Source organism: Anoplopoma fimbria, chromosome 16 (genome assembly GCF_027596085.1).
Source record: "Anoplopoma fimbria isolate UVic2021 breed Golden Eagle Sablefish chromosome 16, Afim_UVic_2022, whole genome shotgun sequence".
Lineage (NCBI taxonomy): Eukaryota > Metazoa > Chordata > Actinopteri > Perciformes > Anoplopomatidae > Anoplopoma > Anoplopoma fimbria.
Window position 1 is genome coordinate 234188 of NC_072464.1, and position 24830 is coordinate 259017.

The window sequence follows — 24830 nt, forward strand, 5'->3', positions numbered from 1 at the left end:
CTATTTCTGTCATCATGTTTTCACATTTTATACAACATGGCGTTTGGTTGGGATCAATGCAATGTAACAACCTCACAGTCTACAGCTTGTTTCTATCCTGTGTAGACTGTAGAGTGAGAAATGTGCATTTCCCAGGGTTTGGCTTCAAAGTTGAGTTATTTCCACACAGTCAGTCACTGGATGCAGGATGTTGTGGTGTTACAGATGGAATGCTTTATCTCTATGAGCTGAGCCAGAGATGAGCATAGTTATTTCAAGTAAAGCTCATATTAGTGCAGTTTATTTTTTTTAGCGACTCAAGTGTATTCATTTTCAGGAAGTGAGGGATCACATTAACAGGATAGAACTTGTGGGGATTACATGTAGAAAGGCATCTGGAGCAATGTGTGTTCTTTGTCATACTCGGATTGACTGCAAATGTGTCCCTGAACAAACTGAATGGGAAGAGTTTTTTCTTTGTTATGCTTTTGGGACCTTTGGCAATTATCTTCTAATCAAACTAACAAAAAGAAACTCCCTTTTCACTTGCTAAAATAAAGTGTGGATAAATAGCATCAAACTAATTTTATTCACAATCCACAAAATGCTGAGAGCAAAATACTTTCTACAAAGAGACATTGCTGTTGAGTTTCTCAAATGTGTTTTGGTTTTTGCGCTTTTAGTGCCACAAGCCGAATGCTGTATAGTCACATTGTATTGGAGAAAAGGCAGACATCTCCATAACTAAGCAACTCACACCAAGACAATCTAGAGAAATGAATAGCACTATAAAGGCAAGAGCACAAATAATGATTTTGGTTGAACTGTCCCTTTATTCATCCAAATATGAATATTTGTTGAACACATTTACACAGCATCCCTGGGTGTGGCATTGTATATGAGATTTCCATGTCACTCAAATTGCTCTCGTTTCAGGTCCAAAAATTCCACTGCATTTCCAGCCAGCAATTTTTCCTGCAAAACAAAAAAAGTACACACAATATTGACAACTCGATTGGACTTGCAGTAAGCAATTACATTTTGAGAGCAGAATCAAAGATATTTAGAATGGCTTTAAACATTCTCCCAAATACTAATAGTGCTGTGCCCTTTGCACTACGTCTGATAAGCATGTTCTAACTGGCTTTGCGTTATAAAGTTAATTTATGGAAGCAATACTGTGGCAACAGCATTGTCAAAATGAAGGACAGGAAAATATTGTTACCTTTAGCGTGTCATCAAATTCATCCATGGACTCGATCAGTGATCCAGGCTGCAGCTCTCCCAGCGGGAATGGATAGTCTGTTCCCAGCATCACTTTATCCTGAAACAGGAATACATGTGTTTTAACTTGAAAAGCTACGCTATAGTCTAAAACATGTAGTGAACATGTGCAGATGTATACGTCCACAGTATCTACCCACACACCCAAAACTGGCAACACTCTTCTCAATTTGTGTGTTTGTTTGTGTGTGTGTTGGATGAATGATGGATACAAGCTCACTTTTCCAATAACATCAATGAGCAGCTTCAGGGAGATGGGATCGTGAACTAGGGAGTCGGTGTAGAAAGAACCAAGGTATTTCCTCGGACTGAACTTGTTGTCCACTGCACACAGGTCAGGGCGAACTTTGTGGCCGTGTTCAATTCTGCCAACGGTGAATGGAAAAGAGCCACCTGTAAACAGATGAACATATGCATTAATGGTCAAACAACAGTATGTGTAATTGAGCATGAAGTAAGAAAAAAAATCCTCTGCTGTGACTCTACAGCTAAAATCTGATATTCACCTCCATGTGCAAAGCAGACTTTAAGTTTCGGAAATCTCTCAAAGATGCCTCCGAATATCATCGAGCAAATAGCCATAGTTGTCTCTGTCGGCATGCCTTTGAGATGTAAAAGACAACAAAACAAAACATTTATTTTCAAAAGTGTTGTGTTATTATAAAACAGCATAAGTTGGTTAGTATGCTTTGTGACAGAAGCCAAATCTAAAAGTAGAGCATTATTGGTCCACAATGGCCAAAATCACAATCCGTCAAATGTGATGTGAAAATTACAATAGTCAAAGTAAATCCACACCAAATTGGGAGTTTTAAATTTGAGCCACAAATTTGACCCCACTGCCACTATAGCATACAATCCTGATTTCTATCAGGCTTTAAATCTAGAGCCCACGCTTCAAAAAGCGTTTTGAGCTATTGAGCCATTGAGCCATTTTCTCATGTTTGCCCTGTTTTTCTTTGCACAGATAACTAAACATGGTTCCATTTCAGTCACAAAAAGGTTGTTTTCAACAAGAAAAGTGTGTTTTATTTTCTAATGACTTGAGGGAGGGGGTATTCAATGTCTCCTGTTCCCACTCCATCTCCCTCACCCACCAGCCAGGGCAGCCAATACTTAGCCATCCTCCCATCCGTCTGCATGTCCCACGGGTGTACAAATATGGAGCAGCCCAGCTCCTCAGCTGCCTGCATGGAAAACACACCGCAAGATCAGTAATTCTACGTGAATGAGAGCTTGCACCATCTGAATACAAAGCATAAACTAAGTCCAACCAGCAAACAATCTATAACTACCAGAAACATGATGGAGTCATATTAGCATGTATACTGCAATATTCAGTGTCTCACAGCATAGAAAGGAAAGAGTTCAGCGGCGTTGAGGTCCCAGTCGTTGATCCGCGAGCCAATCTGAACCCCGGGGAAGCCCAGCTCCTTCACGCAGCGCCTCATCTCCAGCACGGCCAAGTCGGGGGCTTGCATGGGCAGAGTGCCCAGGCCCACAAACCTCTTGGGGTGGCTTCGCACCGTCCGGGCCAAATCGTCATTCAAAAGGATGCAGAGATCCAGTGTGTCATGAGGCTTGGCCTGTAATCCAAATATAAGATAAAAATAAGTAAATATATCTGTGAAATGTAACCATCTCTGTGATGCCCATTTCTACAGTGCATTATAAACATTCTTGAGTATAATTGCCTTTTTTTGTAACGGTCATAGCGTAGTCTAATTGTCATAGTTGTATTGCATTATAATCTTTTTATAAGGCATCATACCACTGTTTAATGCATTATAATGTTATTATAGGTTACTGTAATTGATCATTGTTTGCTATCAGTAAAGTAAAAAATAATTTTACACCTTTAAGTGAGTTGTTCTTGCATTTTAATGAGATTTTTTGACTTTTCTTAAAGTAAGCAATGCCCATTTATAGTGACTTATAATCATTATAATACATTATAATGCATTATGACAGTGATATATAATCTATTACAGCAATGGGAATTATAATACACTTTGATCCTTGCAAAAAACTGCTGGTCAGTGAGTGACCAGCAGTCATGAAGTATTATGATACTTGACCTTATTAGTCCTAATGAAATGCTTTATGATTATTGGTATAAAGCATTATAAATATTGTGTTTGTGGGTTTATAAATATGATTTATTCAGTGTTATAAGCAGATTGTAATGCATTGCAGGTATGCTTATAATGCATTTCAGACATGGACGTCATAGAAAGTATTACCAAATAAAATTTGAATAATATATTCTTCATCTTAGTGTTAATGCCTCTCTGGCTGAAGAAGGATAAAGAAAGTTAGGCAGCTTTGCAGAGAATAAGCTGCTGTCACGTTTTAATTCAATTTGCTCTAAGTTTCAGTGAGAATGGAGAGCTGCAGCTCACATTAATTTGGTGGCACAATGAACAACACAGCAAAAATACATAAGAATTGCATTGTTTTTGATCCATGTTGAATAGTGTGTGCTTACCCAGTAACTGAACATCACAGGAACAGTAGAAAGGGCCTGCACTGTGACACCTGAAGGGGTGGGAAACAGAAAGGCATCAATGAAATGAAAAGCTGTGGTACTTGTTGGCGTCTCACATGTCTGTGCATGTACCATGTTGATCCATGTCCCTTATGCGTGCGTCTGCATCCCAGCAGTTCTCTTGAATCACTCGGAACAGCTTCCCATCCTTCATCATGTTTGCTTCGCCCTGAAACACAACAAAATGATCAGGAGTCACATCCTCCTTGTTGATCTGACTGTGATTAAAAATGTCCAGACACCTTGGTAGCATTCATTTCTCGTGTTTAACCATTTCATTTCCAAATTTTTAAGCTGACTTTTGGGGACTTCATAACAACCACATGATGGCAGCAGACAGCTGATTCATGGAACACGTATGAGATATAAACTGCCTTTTACACCTGACACGGCATGAAAATGGCACGACGGACAAAATGTCTATGTAAAGGTGAATAGGTATATTCAAATGCAGATACAAACAACACCTGGACAGTGTTTTCCCCTGTAAATGGCTGTTATCAATAAAAAACTTGGGTGCATCTACTCTTGTGATACAATGTGACCTGGAATCCTCAGAGATCCTGTTTGAACATTGGCATCACGGCTCTAACAGATGCTCAACACCAGACACGGTTTACAGTTGAATGCATCAATGTGTCATAGTCAACCATTCGTCCTTATGTGCGGTCCGCTGGTGCCAAGAGCTCGACCAATGTCGGCTGCTGAAAGTTTCCTGTTCTGCTGAGCTGCGGCAGTATTTGAGGGGAATCTTTCCACTGATGCAGTGGCACCGTGCTGAGTCCTGCAGCTGCTCACATGTCGAGGACTTGAAAAGGTCCACAGGGTGGGGGGTGCAGCCGGGGAAGGTAACCCGTTGTTTCCCGAGCATTGTGTGCAGTACAGTTGCATAAGGGCTTGTGTACCCTATCTGTGCATGCATACAATAAAATAAACAACAACTCACCTTGCAGTGATGATGAAGCTGGACAAACCCATCATATCCATACCTCTGAAACACATGCAAAACAGGGATTATGCTTGATTATTGAGTGTTTTTTCACATTATATCCTGGACAACACATTGTGTATTAGATTATATCTCTAGTGTATTTAATTTAAGATGCCAAATCTGTAGAAAAGTAAACATAGTTTGGTATCCCACACACGTCCTGCTGTGGGAAAGCCTTGATTGTGTTATCCCATCTGCAAGGGTTCAATCTTCATCCTAGAGGACTATACACTCTGACGCCCTGGATAACTCAAACTGAGTGCCATCTGAGGCTGTTGAGTCTTTTGCATACAGATGAAGTCGCAAACATGGAGAACCACTGTGCGCACCATAAACAAAATCCAAACCTTCATCAATAACTGCCTTAGACAAATACTCCGTATCCACTGGCCCGACACCATCAGTAACAAAGATCTGTGGCAAAGAACCAACCAGCGACCTGCTGAGGAAGAGATCATCAAAAGACGTTGGAGATGGATAGGACATACTCTCCGCAAACCCGCCTCAAATGTAACAAGGCAATCTTTGAAGTGGAACCCCCAAGGAAAAAGGAAGAGAGGACGACCAAGAAGTTCCTGGCGCAGAGAGGTGGAGGCAGACACCAAGCGGATGGGCTACACGTGGGGACAGCTGGAGAAGTTATCGCAGGACCGGGATGCTTGGAGAACCCTTGTTGACGGCCTAAGCCCCAGTAGGGGTAAAAGGCGATGATGATGATGAAGTCGCAAAGGATCAATATAAGCGATGCAGCCAGAAATGCCCTATTACATATCCCCACACATTCACAGCACTGGGTGCATTGTTGAGTGTCAGCTATTAAACATGTGGGGTGTCTTCTATATACTGATACTTTTTGAAAAGTATCAGTCTTTGTCATTAAGTAGTTATTTTTTGGAAAGGTGCTTCAAATGAAATGCAAGCATCAACAGTGGAGTTTGTAACAAAGTTAACCCTGATGTTCTTTTTGAGGTTCTGAGTAACCAAGCCTAATTGTTATTTCATGACTTTTTTAGACTTTTATGATAACTTATCCTCAAAGTGAACAGAGGACATGTTTCAGAAGTGTGCTGCATAAAATGATGCATTACTTCTGTTTCAAGGGGTCAGAGACCCAAGTTGTAATCCTACAATTCTATAACAGTCTAAATGTATCTAAATGACAAAAAATTAGCAAAGTACATTCCTTTGTCTGGGAATGAATTTTTTGGCAAACAAATGGAATGGAAAGGGGGAATTTTTTTATAGGAAAAAATGTTAATTTTGTAATTATTATTTTTAGTATCACTATTATTTATTTACATGCAGCAGGGACCCAAACAATAATAAGTGATTTTACAAATATAATAACCAAAATAATCACATTCATCATATGATATGGATATGCAGATGACCTCAGTAACACAACAAATCGAGACTTACAGAATAAATCCTAGATCTGTCACTTTTGATTATATTAGTCTTAAGATTGTTTATCAAAAGTCATGCGGTAGTGGTGAAATCCAGTATTATTTCAGTGTAACACACAAAGTTTTGATTTGTGCCTCCCCCTGCAAAAAAATATCAAGTGGCCTTCAAAGCCAAAACATCTCAAATAGCAGATAAGCTACTTCCTAACTGATTATACGGCAACATGTGCAAGACAGGCCTGACTTATTATGTTACTGTATACATTTCCTTGGAAAAAAGAAAAGAGAAAGAGCTGTCCGGCACTGAACATGTGGAATCATTAGCCAAGGTCAGGCCTCCATAGTAACAAAGACATACGAGCAGGAACAGATAACAGATATAGGACAGAGCAGAGCAAGGCCAAATCCACCTATTGATTAAAGTTTAACCATCCATAGTGAACACAGAGTTATTGAGTGAGCTGTTAAACTCCCTGTCGACACTCAATGGAGAAACACCTGTACACTTCATTTTACTGGTTTTTAATTGCATTGAACTGAAGGAGAAGCACTGCCTGCTGCAGAACTGACACACAAAAAAAGAAGAAAAACCCAACCAATCACACATTGTGTGGATTTACTCTGGAGGCTCCATGCTGTTATAAAAACCTCTCAGATCCTCAATGAGCTTGTGTCTCTCTGTGCCTACCTGCTTCAAATCGGGCCACTCCTTTGGTAAAATATGATTGTGAATATCAACCTTCATCCTTATGATTACCCTCTGGAAAAAAAGTGGAGGTCTGCAACCAAAGATTACTCGCTGTGAGCGCAAAATCCAGCAAATTAACTCTCCCCCCTCCGCTCACTCAGCCAGAACCCAATGACCGACAGGTGGCTGGCTGTTGTTGGGACACCCTGGTCATTCATTACCTAGTCTGTAAGACAAGCAGAGTAATCATTAGTCTGTGGATGCTATTAAACCTCTTAAATATAGTTGATACCCTGAACCACTAAGTTAAATTACAGCCTCAAATATGATTCACTCCCTTACCCAGTTCAACTATGAACACACACACACACTGGTTTAAAGCAGCATTTCTGTGCAGCTGACTTAAAGTGTTTTGCTGAGTCAGAGTTTTTTGCTTATAGTTCCATAATGCATGTTAGGATGAAGTAAAATGATGCACTTGCATTATTATTACCTCTGGCTTTTGCTTGCAGTAAATTAACTATAGGCTGCTACACAGTTGAAGATCACTGACCCACACAATGTAGAGCAAACTAAAATGTGCATTTTCTAAAGAAAATGTGTTGGTGAGATTGCAAGCTGTTAGCTGCCTCTGCAAGCTGCTGGTAAACACCAATGTTTTAAATCTTTTACTGCCACCTACAGGTGAAACTGTATCAAACACTTCAGACTTTTTCAGCATCCCCATGTGTCCCACTTTGCTGAATTTGGTTACCATGGAATATCATATTAAAGAGAGATGACAGTTAATAAGTAGCATGCTAATTTTAGAGTTAAAAGTTGTGTTTTTTAAATGTTTTACCTGAATAAAGTGAACAGAATACATCAAAGCAGAAAAGAGAAAATAAATAGCCTTTTTAGTTCTCCAGTGTAACCATATTTTTTATTACTAAAGTTGGAATCTCGAAAATGAAATGCCAATATAATGTCACCTAATAATAGTTGTGATGCAATTGCTGAATGAAGCGCTATCTTAAGGGGACAGAAGCAAAGTTGAAGTGGAGGATTCTGATTGGCTGGACCCAAACCGCATACACTCAACCTGTGAAAACATAAACCTGTGCAACAAGCATGTACGTGCACTCACGTAGATGTGTATGTACGCAAATACAAAATCTCATGCACAGATACTCACTTGACGTACAAGAGGGGCCACTGCTGTTGCTACATCCATTAGTGAGGGCACCACCAATAGTGCTAAGAGAGATAGAGATGGTCCTGTTTCACATGAGATCTCAATAAAATACAAACCTAAACTGTTTTCAAATGAGATAAAACTTAGAAAGCTTGTCATAAAAGTACTCAGCAAAGGAGACACCAATTGGTAATACGGCACACAATACAACGTCGCCGAAGCTTATTAAAATAAACTCTACAATCATAGTTAAACAGGCCCTATTATGCTATTTTCCGGGTGCATATTTTTATCTCAATTTACAGTTACAACATGTTTACATGCGTTAATGCTCATAATCCGCCTTGTTTTTTCCATCAAAGCTGTCCTGCAGCACCTTTTCTCACCCTCTCTCTGAAATGCTCCGTTGTAGCGCTTGCTCCTCCCACCAGAAAGCAAAGTATGCTCTGATTGGTCAGCTAGACCGCTCTGTTGTGATTGGTCTACGTTTCACATTTCAAAAAACTCTTCCTCCGGAGCTTCAGCTCCGTCTCTCTCTTTTGTTGTTTGAGGGCGGGCCAAACTAGCCAGAAGGAATTTTCCGTGACTTCCGAAACATTATGACCTCATAAAGTTACGGAAGTGAAGGAGAGAATTCAATCGACCTGTTTCAGGCAGCTTAGCAGCAGTGATTCTGAGGGGGGGGGTTACTCCTTTTAGGCGTGGACTTCAGGTTTTACACTCTACGGACCTTTTACATGTACAAAAAAATATATATAACACATTGGAAGAGGGAAAAAGTGGAAAAGCATAACAGGGCTACTTTGACATAAATAAAGCAAATGCACATTAACAACACAAAAGGGCAAGGACCAAAAAATGGGCTATGGAAGATAGGTGAGAGTAATATACGATATAAACATAAACAGATTAATTATGAATTAATAAACATTAATTATTAGCCGTGTGGGGTAATGTCACAGTGCTGCTGAGCTCATGGCAGGTAGCTACATGTCTTGCTGTCAGTTGACAGTAGTCCTCCCTCTCTCCCAGTGGGGAGTAGCAGGATCATTTTTATTATTTCTGCAAACATTGGTCTCTAGACTTCGATATTGGTTGCAGTGAGTTAGGAAGGGCAGCTCTGTCTCAAGTTAGGTTGGGTGATTTCGAAATTCCCCTAATGACTATATCTCTTTAACAAAAACAACGATATACAAGATTATCGTCCAAAACAAAATCTTTCACTCCATACTAATAATGCTGGTTAATCAGACAACCTTATCTCCCCGATGTGAACACAGGGCGCTGCTGGTTTTTCCTGGGTTGCCAAAATTAACATAAATTCAGGTTTAGGTCAGACTGGCAGAATTGGTCTTATTCATAATTTATCAGAGGCTCCAATGGTGTGATTCCCAGTCATATCACACGCTACCAACAATTTACTGAAATGGTGGTTCCTGTGGTCATCTGAAACCTGTTAACCTTTCACTTGGTACATTCTAACAGCCAGATTGTCTGATTGTTTTTGTCAATCTCAATCTATCCTAAATTCAACCACAACATTTAATTTGTCTTTGAGGTGCTGAAGATACTGGCATCATAAAGAGCGAGCCACTTAATGCAGCATAGTGGTGAAAATTGGTACCATCAGATTGCACTTTCTAATGAAACACAAGATCCATTATGAATTCAGACAAGGGACAATCACCACATTCACTGAAAAACTATATATTAAGAGAGCAAAGCTTGAAAGGCCCATCTTCAAGCATAGAGGAGTCCACTAGAAGTAAAAGACATGCAAAAATGAATTAAAACACAGCCATTAACAAAAGTCATGTTGAAGTTACATCAATGATGGGAAATTCAAATTTAGGATTACTTGGGGAAATTAAATTTTAGTAATATAAGCACACACATACAAAAAAAATCCCAATTGGATCCCTTAGGAGTTTTTCTCCTGCATTTATTATCACTTAAACCCACCACAGATGATCTGGCAAAGCAGCAGCTGGAAAAATGGCAGCTTTTTCACTTTTTGAAGGGGTATGGAAAGAGATCTTTCAAGACAATGTTTCAGCTCTGTGTCACAGCTCAAAAACACGTCGCCATGCCCCGAATACCAGATGGATTCTGATCACAGGTGTGCAATTTGCATACCTGATTCAATATACTGTTATCAGAGGGAATTTCATCCATGCATTGTCAGGCTTTTTGCAAGTTTTCATGGCCCGTTTACACTAATTTCAACACAACAATTCTTAATCCAACAGGATGGTTTGACCTCCCTCATCTCTACATTATCTTCTCTCCGACAGCTCTCTGGCCCACATTGTTCTAATCTTCCACTACAAAACAACAGACATACATAAATACATAAACACATATGGGCAAACAACTATAAATAGTGCTCCTTTGCAGGGATTACAAAAAATGTGGTGTAATCCACATTTTGTGACAAATGTGTAGCTGATAAAGTAGACAAAAGGATACTGGTATATCATGTTATTGCAGTAACAACAGATGTAGGCTCATAGTAGAAAGTGTAAACAGCTTCACATCAGTGTTGCCAGATTATTATCCAACCCGCCCAATTAAAAAAAAAAAGCACATTAATAACTCTTCCAGAAACCTGGACATACAATAACAACATTAGCTGTGTGCAATAGAAAACACGCTATGAGAATATAAATGCATCAAACTGCCTAATATGACCTAAAGAAACTTTAGTGATTCAGGATCGATGTCACTGATTCTTTCATGTGGCCTGCATGAGGAAAAAAAGGTGCTGAGGTCTGAGAGGAGGAGAGAAGAAGGAGGAGGAATGGGAGGAGGAAAAGAATGAAGAAAAAACAAAAACTTGCTGGCACCGCCTGACACATTCACAGCGGATCTGAGCGACTGATCGCATCGCCGCATCTACCCGACCTGTGTCCAGCTGTCTCCTCCGACCTGTGTCCAGCTGTCTCCTCCGACCTGTGTCCAGCTGTCTCCTCCGACCTGTGTCCAGCTGTCTCCTCCGACCTGTGTCCAGCTGTCTCCTCCGACCTGTGTCCAGCTGTCTCCTCCGACCTGTGTCCAGCTGTCTCCTCCGGGCTGAGTCTCTGCTCCTCGCCTGCTCGCTTCTCTACAGAGGGAGTTGTCTCTCTGATGCTCCGGAGGATCAGTCCTTTATCTCCCATCTCCTCTGCGGATCTGAGGCAACACACCGCTGGATGGCTGCTGCACTTAGCGAGCCGGCGTGAATCTTTTTTTTCTTTCTTTATCATCATCATCATCATCATCATCATCATCATCATCATCATCAGCATCACTCTTTAATTGCCTGAACAAACTAAAACTAAAACCAGCAACAGCAAACAACAATGACAGACCCGGCCAACCAAGAGTCCTACCCTGTCCCGGACCCGACTATCGTGGACCCCTGCCCGGCGCGGAACGGCCAGTGCGCCCCAGAAGGCTTCACCAGTAACCATCACCAGCAAGCCAGATCCCACAGCCAGCCAGAGACGCTCACCACGGGCCATGAGATGAAGATCACAGACAGCGTGGAGGGAGAAGGTAACTTCATCTACCTCTGTAATGTTTGGAACAGTTTGTGTGTGTGTGTGTGTGTGTGTGTGTGTGTGTGTGTGTGTGTGTGTGTGTGTGTGTGTGTGTGTGTGTGTGTGTGTGTGTGTGTGTGTGTGTGTGTGTGTGTATTTGTTATCAGGGACCCAGATGGGAGGGGTATTTTTATCCATGCGAGGTAGCCTATTTTTAGTTTGATTTGAATAATTTATGATAGTCCTACATCAGCAGAATTCAGATCAGTGTGAAGCAAGAGTTGAATTCAAAGCGTAAGTCATTTATTCATTCATTCCAATTGTACACATTGCATTGCCTCTGGGGAAGGAAATTGCCCTGAGAATTAAATTGTTCCTTAAAACAAGGCACACAGACTTGGTCTGCTTTTGAAGCTAGATTCTGATACCAGTCACATGCATGCCAAACCTCTAAGGGTGCTTTTGCATTTGCTTAAGCAAACATGAGTGTGAGTGTTGGTGACCACCAATTTAATCCCATTCATCTTCTAATATGCATACAACCTGTGAAACATTCCACAGTGTATAAGAGGGCCTCAGTTATACAATCAACCCTCAGCCTGTTCTCCAGTTTGTATAAGCTTCCAGTTAATTTAAAGTAATGTGATGCATGTTTACTGGATCTGATTTCAAGGGATAATTGACATGTTAATTAAACTGTGTAGCTTTCAGTAGCCTTATGATACTAATATAAATGAGCGTGTCTTGAGCAATTATTAAAAAACTGGAATGGTTATTGTATTTAAAGTTGTGACAGCTACGTTGATTGGATTTGGCTTATTTTTAAAGGGTGGAATCAACCTACAGTATCTAAAAGATGCATTTAACTGGGATGTTCTCAATCCTAAAATTGATTTAAGACCATGGTCTTAAATCAATTTTAATTGTCAAATTTAATTGTCAAATTTCTTTAAGATGGGCATTCCATTGACTTAGAGTTGCACTTTCACAAAGTGTGGACACCAAGGTTACAATAATGTAACCCTAGTCCCATAAGCAGAGGCAGAGCCCTCTACTGGCCTCTATGGGTATTACTCTCCTCCCATCACGAGCATGCCTTCGGTGAAAAAGTGTCCAAGAGATCGAACTCTACAAACGGACAAGACATCGACCACAAAGCAGCTGTACATATGTCCTTGACACTTAACCAGGCAGCAACCTCTTGTTCTGAAGAGTGAAGCCAATGCAGAAGTGTCTTAAACTTGCATTCTGTCTACTGGCAAGCAGGGGCCGAAGCTTCTGGTTGCAAAAAGTATGCTTAATGCAGGGCTGCAAAAATAATCAAAGATGGTGATGGTCAAAACGCCGAACTCAAGGCTTCAAAGCATCAGTCCACAAACCAATGGGTGACGTCACGGTGATAAGGTCCACTTCTTATATACAGTCCATGTACATACCCCACTGAAGAAGGCCGACGACGCTGCCAGACTGCATGTAGAGTTTGCGCTGCGACAGCAAGAAGGACTCTACTAGCCTGCCTTTGGACTTGGGTGATGCACTCTCAAAGCCATCCTGCCAGGAGTTTCTTGGGTCGGGCTTGTTTGGTTACAGCTTCCCAGAAGCACACCAACAGCTGTTCAGTGCACCTGATGGGGGCCATGTTGTCAACATAAACTGCCATCGCACAAACTGGGCTTATCAGATGTAACTTTTCCTCCCTTTCCCCGTATGTGTTGGAAGACAAAAAGCATTGAGATGTATAACCATCGACCTGAAAGAACTCCTTAAGTTCTTGGTAACAAAGAAGGGATATGGTCTAAATGCAGGTATGCACGTTCATAACGAAGCAGCTAGCAACTGAAGTGAACCGACAGGGTGGTTAGCTTACACATTTACTTAGCTGAGGTTAGTTCAAGCAGCAGAACTGTCTTGAACAACGACACCGTGGAGAGTAGAGCTTCAGATGCTCAAAGGGAACCTTCAACAATGCTGCGATCACCAATGGCATTTCCCGCTGCGGCAAGGCCCTCACTGTCAAGATGCTCCCTCCCATAGTCTTTTTTGCATTGTTGGCCCGCTCCAAGCAGGATCCTCCTGCTGACTCAGAGTCCCCTCAGCCGAGGAGGCCCTGGGAAGTTGAGGCTGCCGTAGACATGGAGGCTCTATCCCACTGCCACTCACTCTTTCTCACTATTGTGTCGGTACTCTTTGCCTCAGCTTTCCTCTGAGGTTGAGCGAGCAGTAGATGACAACTGAGCTGGGATTTCTCCTTGTCCAGATATTCAAAGCACTGAGTGACAGATGAAATCGGTCCAAAGAGCCCACCCGGGATGATGCAGCATCCTGGGGGATCATCCTGGTCTATCCCGGAAGTGCTGTGAGCCCCAACTACACATTGTGATAGCCATAGCCATGACACTGCTGTTGATGCAACTCCATGAATCTGATTATTCATTTGGCCGATGCTACGGTCCAGAATGTTAGTCTGAGATGGCAAGCGGGGGCCTCCAGGGTTGGGTGATGCTAGCAAAAACAACCTTTAACACAATCAGGTATTTAGCAGCTAGCTATGCCCCTAGTTGAAATTGTTTGCCAAAAGTTGATTAACATAAAAAAAACTTATAGATGTGTCTTAACCAATGTAAGTCTAATGGAAAAAGTCCTTTTCGGCCCAGTGACACCTCGTGAAGAACTCGGAATTCTGAATTCCACAGTTGGGCCAGTAAGAAAAAGGGCTTCAAAGCCCGGTGCTCTTCCTAGGGGTTTGGAGTAAGCTCTAAAAACACTGGATCCTTCACCTCCCATAATGGAACTTAACAGTTTGTAACACAGAATTCTGTTAAAAAGCTGTAGTCTCTAAACACAACCCAAGGTAACCAGTAACCCTGATGACATCCATATGATATCACCAAGGTTTATTTTATCAGGCTTTACAAAGCTCCTCTAGAACCAAAGATCTCATTATGCAATGGTTTTAACAGGTTGAGTAGTACTAGTCACCACTCCTTCTCATTATGTTAGAATGTTATGTGTAATAAGTAAAAAAGCAGAAATTGCAAAAATACCGGTTATCTGTTCATGGCAAAAGCGCCCGCTTTAAAGATTACGATGAAAATGTAAACATAGGATGTAAATCTGTAAGTCTAATGTTAAGATGTGACAACCAGAACAGTCAGAAATGATAATATATCGTTTTTTAAGGTAAAGACAGAAATAATTTCACAAAATTTGTCCACATGCAGCGTTTGAACTAGTATGTGCAATGTTCATACAGCGCATTTTATTAGAAATATGCTCAAGTCCTATTCTAGTTTTCTTTATCCATTTACAAAAAAATCTGCAGTCTTCTGAAAATGCTTATTCATGCCCCTGGTTTCTATCCACACATCTAGCTACCTGTCAGTTAGCAAGACAGCTAATGTTGGTTCGGGGCTGGTTTTCAGATTATTGACAAAAAGTAATGAATCAATCTCTACCATGTCACAGTCCTCTGAGGAATTTTATATTCTATCATTTGGTTCCTGGCAAATGTGCAGCCTGATGTTAAAAATGTTTTGGGAAAAGAAAGGTGTCCCAGACAAGTGTTGACACACACACACACACACACACACACACACACACACACACACACACACACACACACACACACACACACACACACACACACACACACACACACACACACAAACTCGTGTGTGTTACAGAGAGATGAATGACGCTGTATTGAGCACATGCCTTCTGTCTGATCCCCCAGCCAGGGATCATGTGAGCAACGTAATATACCCATGCTGTCTCACTTCCCCCTCTGCCACACACACACACACACACACACACACACACACACACACACACACACACACACACACACACACACACACACACACACACACACACACACACACACACACACGCAGAAAAGCTTGTTAGATGGTTTATCTAAAAAGTATTTTTGATAAAATGGATGTCCTAAAATATAAGCATAAAATTACCCCATAGTATAACTTCTATTTTGAAGTTTTATGAACTGAGTTTTTGAATCTGCAGCTTTACACAGCTATAATATTTGTTGGAATATTCCACTCACTTAAGCTTCACTTGTGATCTGATCATATCTGGGCTGAAAACAATGCTAATGTCCATATAAAAACACTCACTAATATTGTTATCAGAGCGTGTCCAGTCATCATGATATAAGGCATGTGTTTTGCAACCAGTCAGCCTGTCACAGCCAATGGATCCAACCAACAAAACAAACTTTTAGTTCTGCCTGCGTGCTTTTTAAGTAAAAAATTGACAAGAAATGATCTTATGATTGGAAGTGTGTAATTGTGGCTCTAAAGTGTTGCTCCATGTGACTCTCACACACCACATGCACAACACAATACACATACCTTTTCACTTTCATGTATGCACCTATACTAACAGTTGTAGATACAAATTGTCTCAACCAAACTAAAGTCAGTTGAGGACTAGTACATTGCTTGGAGTGCAATGGTCTGGCTGTCCATCAAAAACAGTTGGCAGCTCACACTGGTGGGAAGCCAGTCCCAAGTCCAGGTCCCTCTGGACACTCTCCTACACCCACACTAGAGAAACAGTGGGAGTTAACAACAGCAAGGACTGCATGTCTGGTGAACTGTCATCCCGGAGAAATGCAAATATGCAAAGGAAAAAAATGAATAGAGGAATGATTATTAGTATAATTATACCATTGTTAAAAGGGCTGATTTATACAAGATTGTATTTTTTAATGGCACGAATGGTAAGGGTACAAAGAGTACTTAACGAGAACGTTACGGTATTAACAGGTACTGCCCCAGTAAAAAGCTTATCAAAAAGAATATGGATTGACAACATCTCATTGAAATTAATGTTGCTACTACGAAGAACTTTTGTGTGGATTTTGGCAGTCCCTGTGGCCAAAAGTGGTATTGTTTCCGAGCACTGGATTACCTTTAGAAAATATCTCGTTATACTGCAGAAGGGTCTGACCCTGGCTGTTCCCCCTGCCTCCCTTCCCTCCAGCAGCCCCAACAATGCGACCTGGGTCCCCTGCAGCGTGGTGTTGGTGTTGGGTCCCAGCAGGATTTAAAGGAGCCTCTATGTATGTTGTTTCGTCCTATTTTGCAGGAAACAGACCCATCAACAAGCATTAAGGATAACTATATAGAAATAGCCAATATTCTCGCTGATGGTCTCCTTTAGTTATGTAAATCAAATGAATGCATCAGTATTAAATTGAAAATGTTTCATAACTGGTTCAAATTTTTTACAAATACTTTAAGGGGGAACTCCACTCATTTTACACATGAAGGTCAGTTCTCAAGTCACGGGGAGCACTACTCAGAACTGTTGTATAAAGTCTTCTGTGGCTCTGGAGGAGCTTTGTCAAGCCTGTGAAAAAAAATGTATTTCACAATATACTCTTAAATCTCTAATCTCCGATCAGCTTGGTCCTCCTAACAGAAATCCTAAAGCATAACAAACCGCACGTTGTCAGATGTGGGCATGTACCAGACAGGAAGGGGAATCATGGGAAACGTAAGATCGAGCATTTTTGGAGCTTGACCAAAAACTAGGAACTTAAAGTCAGGCTATGTCTGCCTCTGCTGCTTTGATTACGACACTTCTTTTAAAATCTGTCTTTTTTGGGGAAGGTTTGCAACACTAAAGCACCATTTTTCTCCTTAAATTCTTCAAGGGTTTCCTCTAGATGAAGTGATGTGACAACCTGAAAAAAATTATAATTACAATGAAATATTTACAACAAAAATAACCCAGTTTGTGTCACATTGGACATGGAGAGGAGAGGTTTCTGCAATATTAAAAAATATATATTTTATTTTGTTTATTTGTTTTTTTTAAAGGAGGGATCGAAGATGCAAAGGTCTTCTTTGTGGAAACCTGTTAAAGTCTCTGTGCACAGCTATTCCTCTCCCATGACCTGTTATATGCTGCATGACCGAGGGTCCTCAAAAACGTAACACTGGCTCTAGACAGGAAGATTGGTATTTAGCGTGAGATGCTGCAAAATCCTACACACTGGTTTACTTAAGCGCCCCATTCCTATGTGATACAGGTGTTCAAATGACCACTTGTTTGCTGCCTGATGAGATCACACAATAAAACACTGAATAAAACATACATTACAAAACACAGACACACAGAAAGCAGGAGATGTCCTTGTAACACGGTGTGTTTGTCTCACTGCAGGTCTCCTGGAGAGCAGCATGCGCCTGAAGCCCCACGAGGCCCAGAGCTACAGGAAGAAGGTGCTCTGGGTCTCCTGGTTCTCCATCGTGGTCACGCTCATACTGGCGGTGGCAGCATTCAGTAAGTATTTAAAATACTCATTTATAGGCATGCAACTTGGGCTGAAGTGCTTCAAAGTACCTTGTTAACAGTGTGTGTGTGTGTGTAGTAACAAGACTGACGGTGGCAGTTTCTTTCTCACTTCCCTGTTGACTAAAGGGAGATGTTGTCATCTAAAGGTCTGTTCTAGTAATGGTTCAAACGTCTTTCAATGTGAGGTTGGAAAAATGCATATGGTCTGTGTTACATTGGTTTAGAATGGTAAAAAAACAGTTTTATCTCTATATTTGAAGTCAAATGTCACAAATGCTATATTTATATTTATTTGAACAAAGTTAACCCTAACTTACTATAAATTTAAATGAAATATATACGTTCAGCTTAGATTGAATGTTAGCAAAATTTGATGATGGTCAACTGTCCAAAAAAGCAAAAGAGTAGATCAGAGCAATTAATGTGAAAGAAGAGAAGTTGTGACATTTGGGCAAATGGTTTCTGGTGGTTCAACCGTTGTGTTTGATGGAGCATATTACACAAGTGAAACAGTGGAGGAGCGTGAAAGGGACATATTTCTCGTCCAAAAAGTGGCACAAAACAACAAGAGATGCTGTGAAACCGTACTGTTTACTGTGCGATGTAGAAGCTCTTATCACATTTGAAATAACAAACTGCAGACTAACAATAAACCTCTTAATGCGCTGCCTTAGGCCTGTCCTTTCAGTCACAGTCAATTAGCCCACCTCCTTAATTATTTAACTAATGATCCAACACCAAGATTTATCAACTGTTTTCCTCGCTCTAAAAGGATAGGAATCCATTCCTAAAATGTTCATACTTCCATCCTGAAAAATGTCATGTTGTACTTTCCAGGTTCGCTGTATTTTGTGTGGCAATAAGACTGATTACCTGAAGGTGAATTTACCTGAAAATATAATCTCAAAGTTTGGGGATTTACAGAAAGAGAGCAAAGATATGGGAATATATTATTGTCAATCTTGAATTAAGTATGTAAGGGGAACTACAACCATTTTAAAATTCATACATGTTATTCCTTTGATCTAAGACAAAAATATTAGTAATCATGACCAACTCTCCGACTTTGCCAAATCCAAAAACTAGATTTGCTAAAACTCAAACGTGGGATCTCATCAAGTATGAAGTCTGCTTCATATACAATTTATCTGGAAAGAAGTTCTAAATGACACTTGATGAACTGAGACTGCTACAGTAGAATGAAGCTTAATTGGTTAAAAAAAAGAAAACAACACAAAATCAGTCTTCCATTCATTGTCTATAGAGCAGCCAAACACTTTATACCTAATGACATTACAAGTTTGATTCTTCCTCCTCTGGTTTCTGGCTGTGAGAGAGAGTAGCTCATGTTCACAAATATGGATAAAGCTCTCCTAGGCCATGGAAATAGCATATTGGAATTTTTAATTAAGGCAGTGTCCCCCTTTAAGGTAAAGAGAAGAGAGCAGAATAGCACATCCCCTAATGTTTTATGTGTACAGTCTGATGTCCATGATGTTTCTCACTGCTGATATGTGGTAAACTGTGCCCCAGTAACCCCCTCTGATGTTGTGAAACCATGTGGCAACAGTTTCCTGCATTATGTTGTCTTATGATATGGAGGATGTCTTCGTTGTGCCGTGCTGTAGTGAGTGCAACCCATGGTGTTGCTTTGTCATCCTGGCTAAGCATCAGTTTCCATTCACGATATGTCCCAATCTATTCAGGCTTATAATTAATGTGCTGACTAAGCACAAACTTGATTTTTCTTCAAGCAATGCAGCTGCGTGGATTCACACTCTGAAAATACCATGTATGTTTAGTCAAAGCCTTCTTTTCCAATCTAAAACAATACTAGTTTAATTTGAAAAAAATATATCCATGCAATAAAATATATTGACCCAACCATAAAGGAAACTGATAATAATAAGTAAAAAGGTCCAAATATGTCACCCTTGATTCGGTCGCCACAGCATTAAAAATATGAATTTCCATTTTAGTTAAAGCTGCTCATATAAATATGGATTCACATGACCACTTGTATGTGAAGTTTTAGTGACAGAAGTTTATTTTTGCTTCAAGGTGTTATAATAGCATTTGCTAGCTCGTTGTTTTGTTCAGCTACATGCAACTTATGGGGGGCACTTTTTTCTTAGAAGATAGCAGAGACACACAACTAAGCTAAAGATGGTGAAAATGGGACTCTGTAATATTTGTCTGGTGGCCAAATGACTCAGAATGGAAGATAATGTTCCTTTTAGAGTTCGCCCAAATCAACTTAAAGAAAAAGAAAATGTGTCAGTGTGTTGTGTTCACAGATTGTTCCCATGGCCAAAAAATAATGGAGCAAGATGATAAACATTTGTGATGATGATGAATTATTTTAAGTTCTCCATATGCTACAACGGGAAAGATCATTTTTTGTGAATGACGTTCCTGTTGATGAGTCATATTTTTCATTCTCTTCAAGAGAAAACCAGTGCATGGAAGCATGGAAACAAAAAATTGAGAATCTTTGTCTGTGTGTAGGTGAACATTGTTTAACAGAGACAAAGAGTCCAACACAGAGACTTGAACAGACGATGACCCACAAAAATGTGAACTACTGGAAGCGAGGGAGACAGCCTGGCTACTAGGAGACAAAAAGGGAAGGAACAAGGGAGTGTGTGTGTGTGGGGGGGGGGGTTAAAGGGAAGTGTAGACAAGCTACCCTCCGCCAGTCATAACTGCAGCCTCTAGAGGACGGGTCGGCTGCACTGGGTCAGGAAATTAATAAATGAATGCGGCACTTTCCTCTTCCTCCGCCACACAACATGGAGAGGGGTAAAAAACAACATAAAAAATACGAGAGGCTGTGCGCTAAAAGAGGAGACAGCTTAGTGAAGGGGAGCATAGCGGAGAGACAGATGGAGATGGAGGTGTGGAGTGGAGCTCTGAAAGGTGCGATGGTACCAGGGGGACGAGGCAGGATGAGTCCTGGCAGGCGGCGTTGGGGATTTAGTGGTTGTGATGGCTCAACTTTAAAGACGTTTCCTCCCGCCTGTGCCCTAGTTTCTCTTTCTTTCGTCAGCTTGTTTCCTTACCCTCTTTCTTATGTGCTGTCTCAACATATCCCTCCTTTTTTTCCCCCTTTATTTTTTCTATATTAGTACTTAGATCCACTAAACTTTATGCAGGCAAAGTCAAAAGATGGTTTGATTCTCTGCAGCCGTCCAGTGTGTCGATCGTTTGTTATCGAGTTTTCCTCTGCTGGAAATGTTTTAGTAAAGCAGGGTAAAAACTCTTTCCCTTTTCCCCCTTTATTCTTTTCTATATCCCTTTTTTTCTGTCTCTAAGGAAGCAGCCTCTGCTCTTCCGTGACCTTTAGCAGTACTTTAACATTTAGAAGGGATGAGGGTTCAAGGCCGATCCCTTTCTGCTCCACTTGAATGTCTCGATCCTAACTGGCTGCTCCTCTTTAGCTCACAACCTTTCCGTGAGGAGCTGTCTTTTGTGCTCCCTTGGCTATAGCCATTCAGCTTTGAAAAGAGGCATGAGTCTGCAAGGCTTTATCTGACATATCAGGCTCAGAGAGCGAGCGGAGGCCACGCTTCAAGAGGTATTATGTTGGTATTAATACGTAGTCGCGTTTCCCTGATGTATTTATTGGTCACGTGAGCAAACACAGACACCGATCTTGATGGTACGCTCTTTATGTTGTCCTTTCTTACAAATAAAAATATTCATCATTTGAGGAAAACATGAAATGACAACTTCAAATGGTTCTGTACTTTAAATTAGATTAAAAGAAAAAAGAATAAGAAAGAAAAAACCAAAAAGAGATGCAGCAAAAGACACTACCTCCCTCCCACATATGCTTATTTCTGTTGTTTTATGTAAATAAGTAACAAATGTTAGTCACAAATATTTAATGCAGTTGGTAATTGAAATCTGGCATTCTAGCATACTGCATGCCTGCCAGCATTATATTATGTTATTAATTAGGGATTCAATGTCACTGGCAGTTTGGATTTTTTTTTTTCCTTAGGCCTACTTCTTTGTGCCCTTTTCTGTTGAAAATCCCTGTGAAATATGAAATATAAGCATTACTGCACAACAAGTTATGTGGATAGTTATGTGGATAGTCTGCTGACTGGAACTACTACAGTTACCCTAATATTTGATGAGTTGGGAGTGACCTTCCTCTATCTGACCCCCCCCCCCCCATACCAGAATGATAATATGTGGATCCAGACCTTTCCTTTCCTCAGCAATGTCTACCTCTGTGCTGAACTATAAAAAGCCTTCTTATTATAAATCCCAGCCTAAGGAATGTGAGTAGCTCATTAGATACTGTTTTATTATTAGGTATAACGTTTTTTTTTTCTTTTCGGAATTGTGTTTATGTAATGCATTTATTGTGCTTGCTAAGTGGCCCACAGGAAAATATGTTCCATATTCAGAAAGGGGCATGGATAGTACACCAACAAGGATGATTTTCAGATTTCCATTACAGACTGTAGGAGCTGGCCTGTGCACTAATAGGTTACCGCACGATCAATCAGTGGCACTGCCAACAAGCATTTCATGTTTGAGCAATGAAAGAGGGTGGGAGTATAGGGAAGGATGGAAGAGAGGGACAAAGCAGAAGGAGGGAGGAAATGGGAGGGAGTGTGGCAAAGAAAGAAGGAACAAGAAGTACAGTGGAGCAGGACGGCAACAAGGGGAACACGGGCAGTAGAAGAAACTAGAAGTTGAGCGTAAAAGAGGAAGAAAGCAGAAAGGACTGACTAAGTGAAGGAATATAGAGAAAGTTACAGAGAGGAAATGGCAAAAGAAGGATGGAAATAAGGCCAGATGGAAGAGAAATGATTAAGCACTGTAGAGCTAAAAGACACAGCAGGACAAAAGAAAGAAACCAAGAAACCACTTGGCCAAGACATTCCTCTCTTTTTCCTCTCCTTCTTGTTTGCTCTCTCGTGTCTCCGCAGTAGAGATGTAATTGCTGTGATTCAACCCAGATACATAAAGTACACAGTTATAAATAAACCATCATGTTATGGATATCTATCTGTGCCGAGACTTTGTAGCTGGAGATGGAAGGAGCCGGGCCCAGAGAGTGTATTAAAAGTTTGACACGTGGTAAGAAGGGCACAATAATGCCCTTGTTTGACTCGTAGACGTAACGGACTACTGTCACACTTGATAGTCTGGTTGTATCCAGTAAGTAAAGTCCCAGTTCAGTGAGTGAAACTTTCTATTTACAGTGGAGACATAATCTACATCTATACTTCTAGCTTTCATTTTGTGTTTACGTCTACCTTAGACTTATTTAGAAGCTAAGCATTTTTGTTTTTCAGCCTCCATTTTTGTTAAAAAACAGACTCGGCTTTTTTTTTTTCTTCTCTCTTTTCCACTCAGTAGTTGTATTTTTCTTGAACAAGAGTCTTCACCAGTTATGAAAGCAGTATTATATGATAAACCAGCATTTTTTATTTTATCAATGGTGTGAACCCGACTCGTCCTGGACGTGGAACAGCGGACCAACTCTTTACCCTTGCAGGTCTGTTAGAGGGTGCATGGGAGTTTGCTCATCCAGTCTACATGTGTTTTGTGGACTTGGAGAAGGCCTTCGAGTTTCCGGTTTGGGGACCTCAGAATCACATCCCTGCTTTTTGCAGATGATGTGGTTCTGTTGGCTTCTTCAGAACGTGACCTTAAGCACGCACTGGGGCGGTTCACAGCCGAGTGTGAAGCGGTCGGGATGAGAGTCAGTACCTCCAAGTCTGAGGCCATGGTTCTCTTCCGGAAAACGGTGGATTGCACCCTCTGGGTTGGGAGGGAGTCAATGCCCCAAGCGAGGGAGTTCAAGTATCTCGGGATCTTATTCACGAGTGCGGGTAAAATGGAGCGGGAGATGGACAGGCGGTTCGGTGCAGCGTCAGCAGTGATGCGGGCGTTGTACCGGACTGTTTTGGTGAAGAAGGAGCTGAGCCGAAAGGCAAAGCTCTCGATTTACCAGTCCATCTACGTTCCAACCCTCACCTACGGTCATGAGCTTTGGGTAGTGACCGAAAGAATGAGATCGCGAATACAAGCGGCCGAAATGAGCTTCCTTCGTAGGGTGGCTGGGCTCAGCCTTAGAGAGAGGGTGAGGAGCTCAGACATCCGGAGGGAGCTCGGAGTAGAGCCGCTGCTCCTATGGGTTGCGGTATAAAGACAAGAAATGTCAACAAAAGCAGCAAAGGATTTAAGGAAAATCTGTTTTGCAGAGGTTTTATGCATTCAACATTTGTAAGACCTCAAGGAGGCACATTGTGTGATTTGTGATCAACAATCAATGTAAAGAGGAACTTTGTGGGGTTTCAAGAAAACACCAAGAAAGCTGCCCTAGCTTTAAGTACTTGCATTAGCTACTTATATACTCAGTGTCGAAAACATCTTTAGTGAAGGTTGTCGTTTACTCAATGCTCAAATTTACTTCTGATGTCATGCAATACATATTTGGCCATTTATATGCACCACAGAGCAGAATTGCTACACAAATGACTTGGTTGTTTGAACTTATGTTTAAACACATTTTTTATTTTCCCCTTAGAAAGTAAGACTGGCTACATTCTAGCCAACAAGACCAAAACCTACAATGAGCTGGTCCCTTTAACACATATTCTCTGTGTCTGGTATAGCTTATTCCATCAACGAGCCGCACCAATTTGTTGGCATTAATCACCCCATAGCCCCAACTACTTATGTGCGGTGCCATAAACTCAACTAGCGCACCCAATATGTTTCAGTCCGTGGGTGAAAATAGTCCCCAAGAAATCCACTATTTACTCTTTAGTGAGTAACATTAGCTAAAAAAAACTACTGTGCTCAGCTGTTCTTCCTCATCCTCTTCCTCTTTCTACCTCTTACATAATTAAACTTTATACATGGGACTCATTTCAGAAGATTAAT

General features: G+C 40.9%; 2 protein-coding genes across 2 annotated transcripts in view; one reads left to right on the forward strand and one right to left on the reverse strand.

The window, feature by feature from the left end:
• Window positions 1-774: 774 nt before the first annotated feature.
• On the reverse strand, window positions 775-7068 carry acmsd (aminocarboxymuconate semialdehyde decarboxylase). Its single transcript, XM_054615335.1, has 10 exons — window positions 6897-7068; window positions 4758-4802; window positions 3884-3980; window positions 3752-3801; window positions 2613-2849; window positions 2357-2450; window positions 1770-1865; window positions 1484-1656; window positions 1205-1303; window positions 775-954 (listed from the first exon to the last, which is right to left on the reverse strand). Exons 1-10 carry the CDS (start codon window positions 6951-6953, stop codon window positions 892-894), a joined length of 1011 nt encoding a protein of 336 aa, XP_054471310.1. The 5' UTR covers window positions 6954-7068; the 3' UTR covers window positions 775-891.
• Window positions 7069-11411: 4343 nt separating this feature from the next.
• Window positions 11412-24830, forward strand: part of LOC129105050 (transmembrane protein 163-like) — a 59567-nt gene continuing 46148 nt past the window's right edge. Inside the window, exons 1-2 of the mRNA XM_054615919.1 lie at window positions 11412-11607; window positions 17784-17903. Of these exons, the coding sequence (XP_054471894.1) occupies window positions 11412-11607; window positions 17784-17903 (316 nt within the window). The remainder of the gene's footprint in view (window positions 11608-17783; window positions 17904-24830) is intronic.

Bases quoted from the DNA above. Each gene is read 5' to 3' on its own strand.
- acmsd (XM_054615335.1), bottom strand. From the start codon at position 6,953: ATGAAGGTTGATATTCACAATCATATTTTACCAAAGGAGTGGCCCGAT. The intron at 4,803-6,896 runs GTAGGCACAGAG...CATGTGTTTCAG, and splicing joins AGTGGCCCGATTTGAAGCAG to AGGTATGGATATGATGGGTT. The intron at 3,981-4,757 runs GTGAGTTGTTGT...GTTGTGTTTCAG, and splicing joins AGCTTCATCATCACTGCAAG to GGCGAAGCAAACATGATGAA.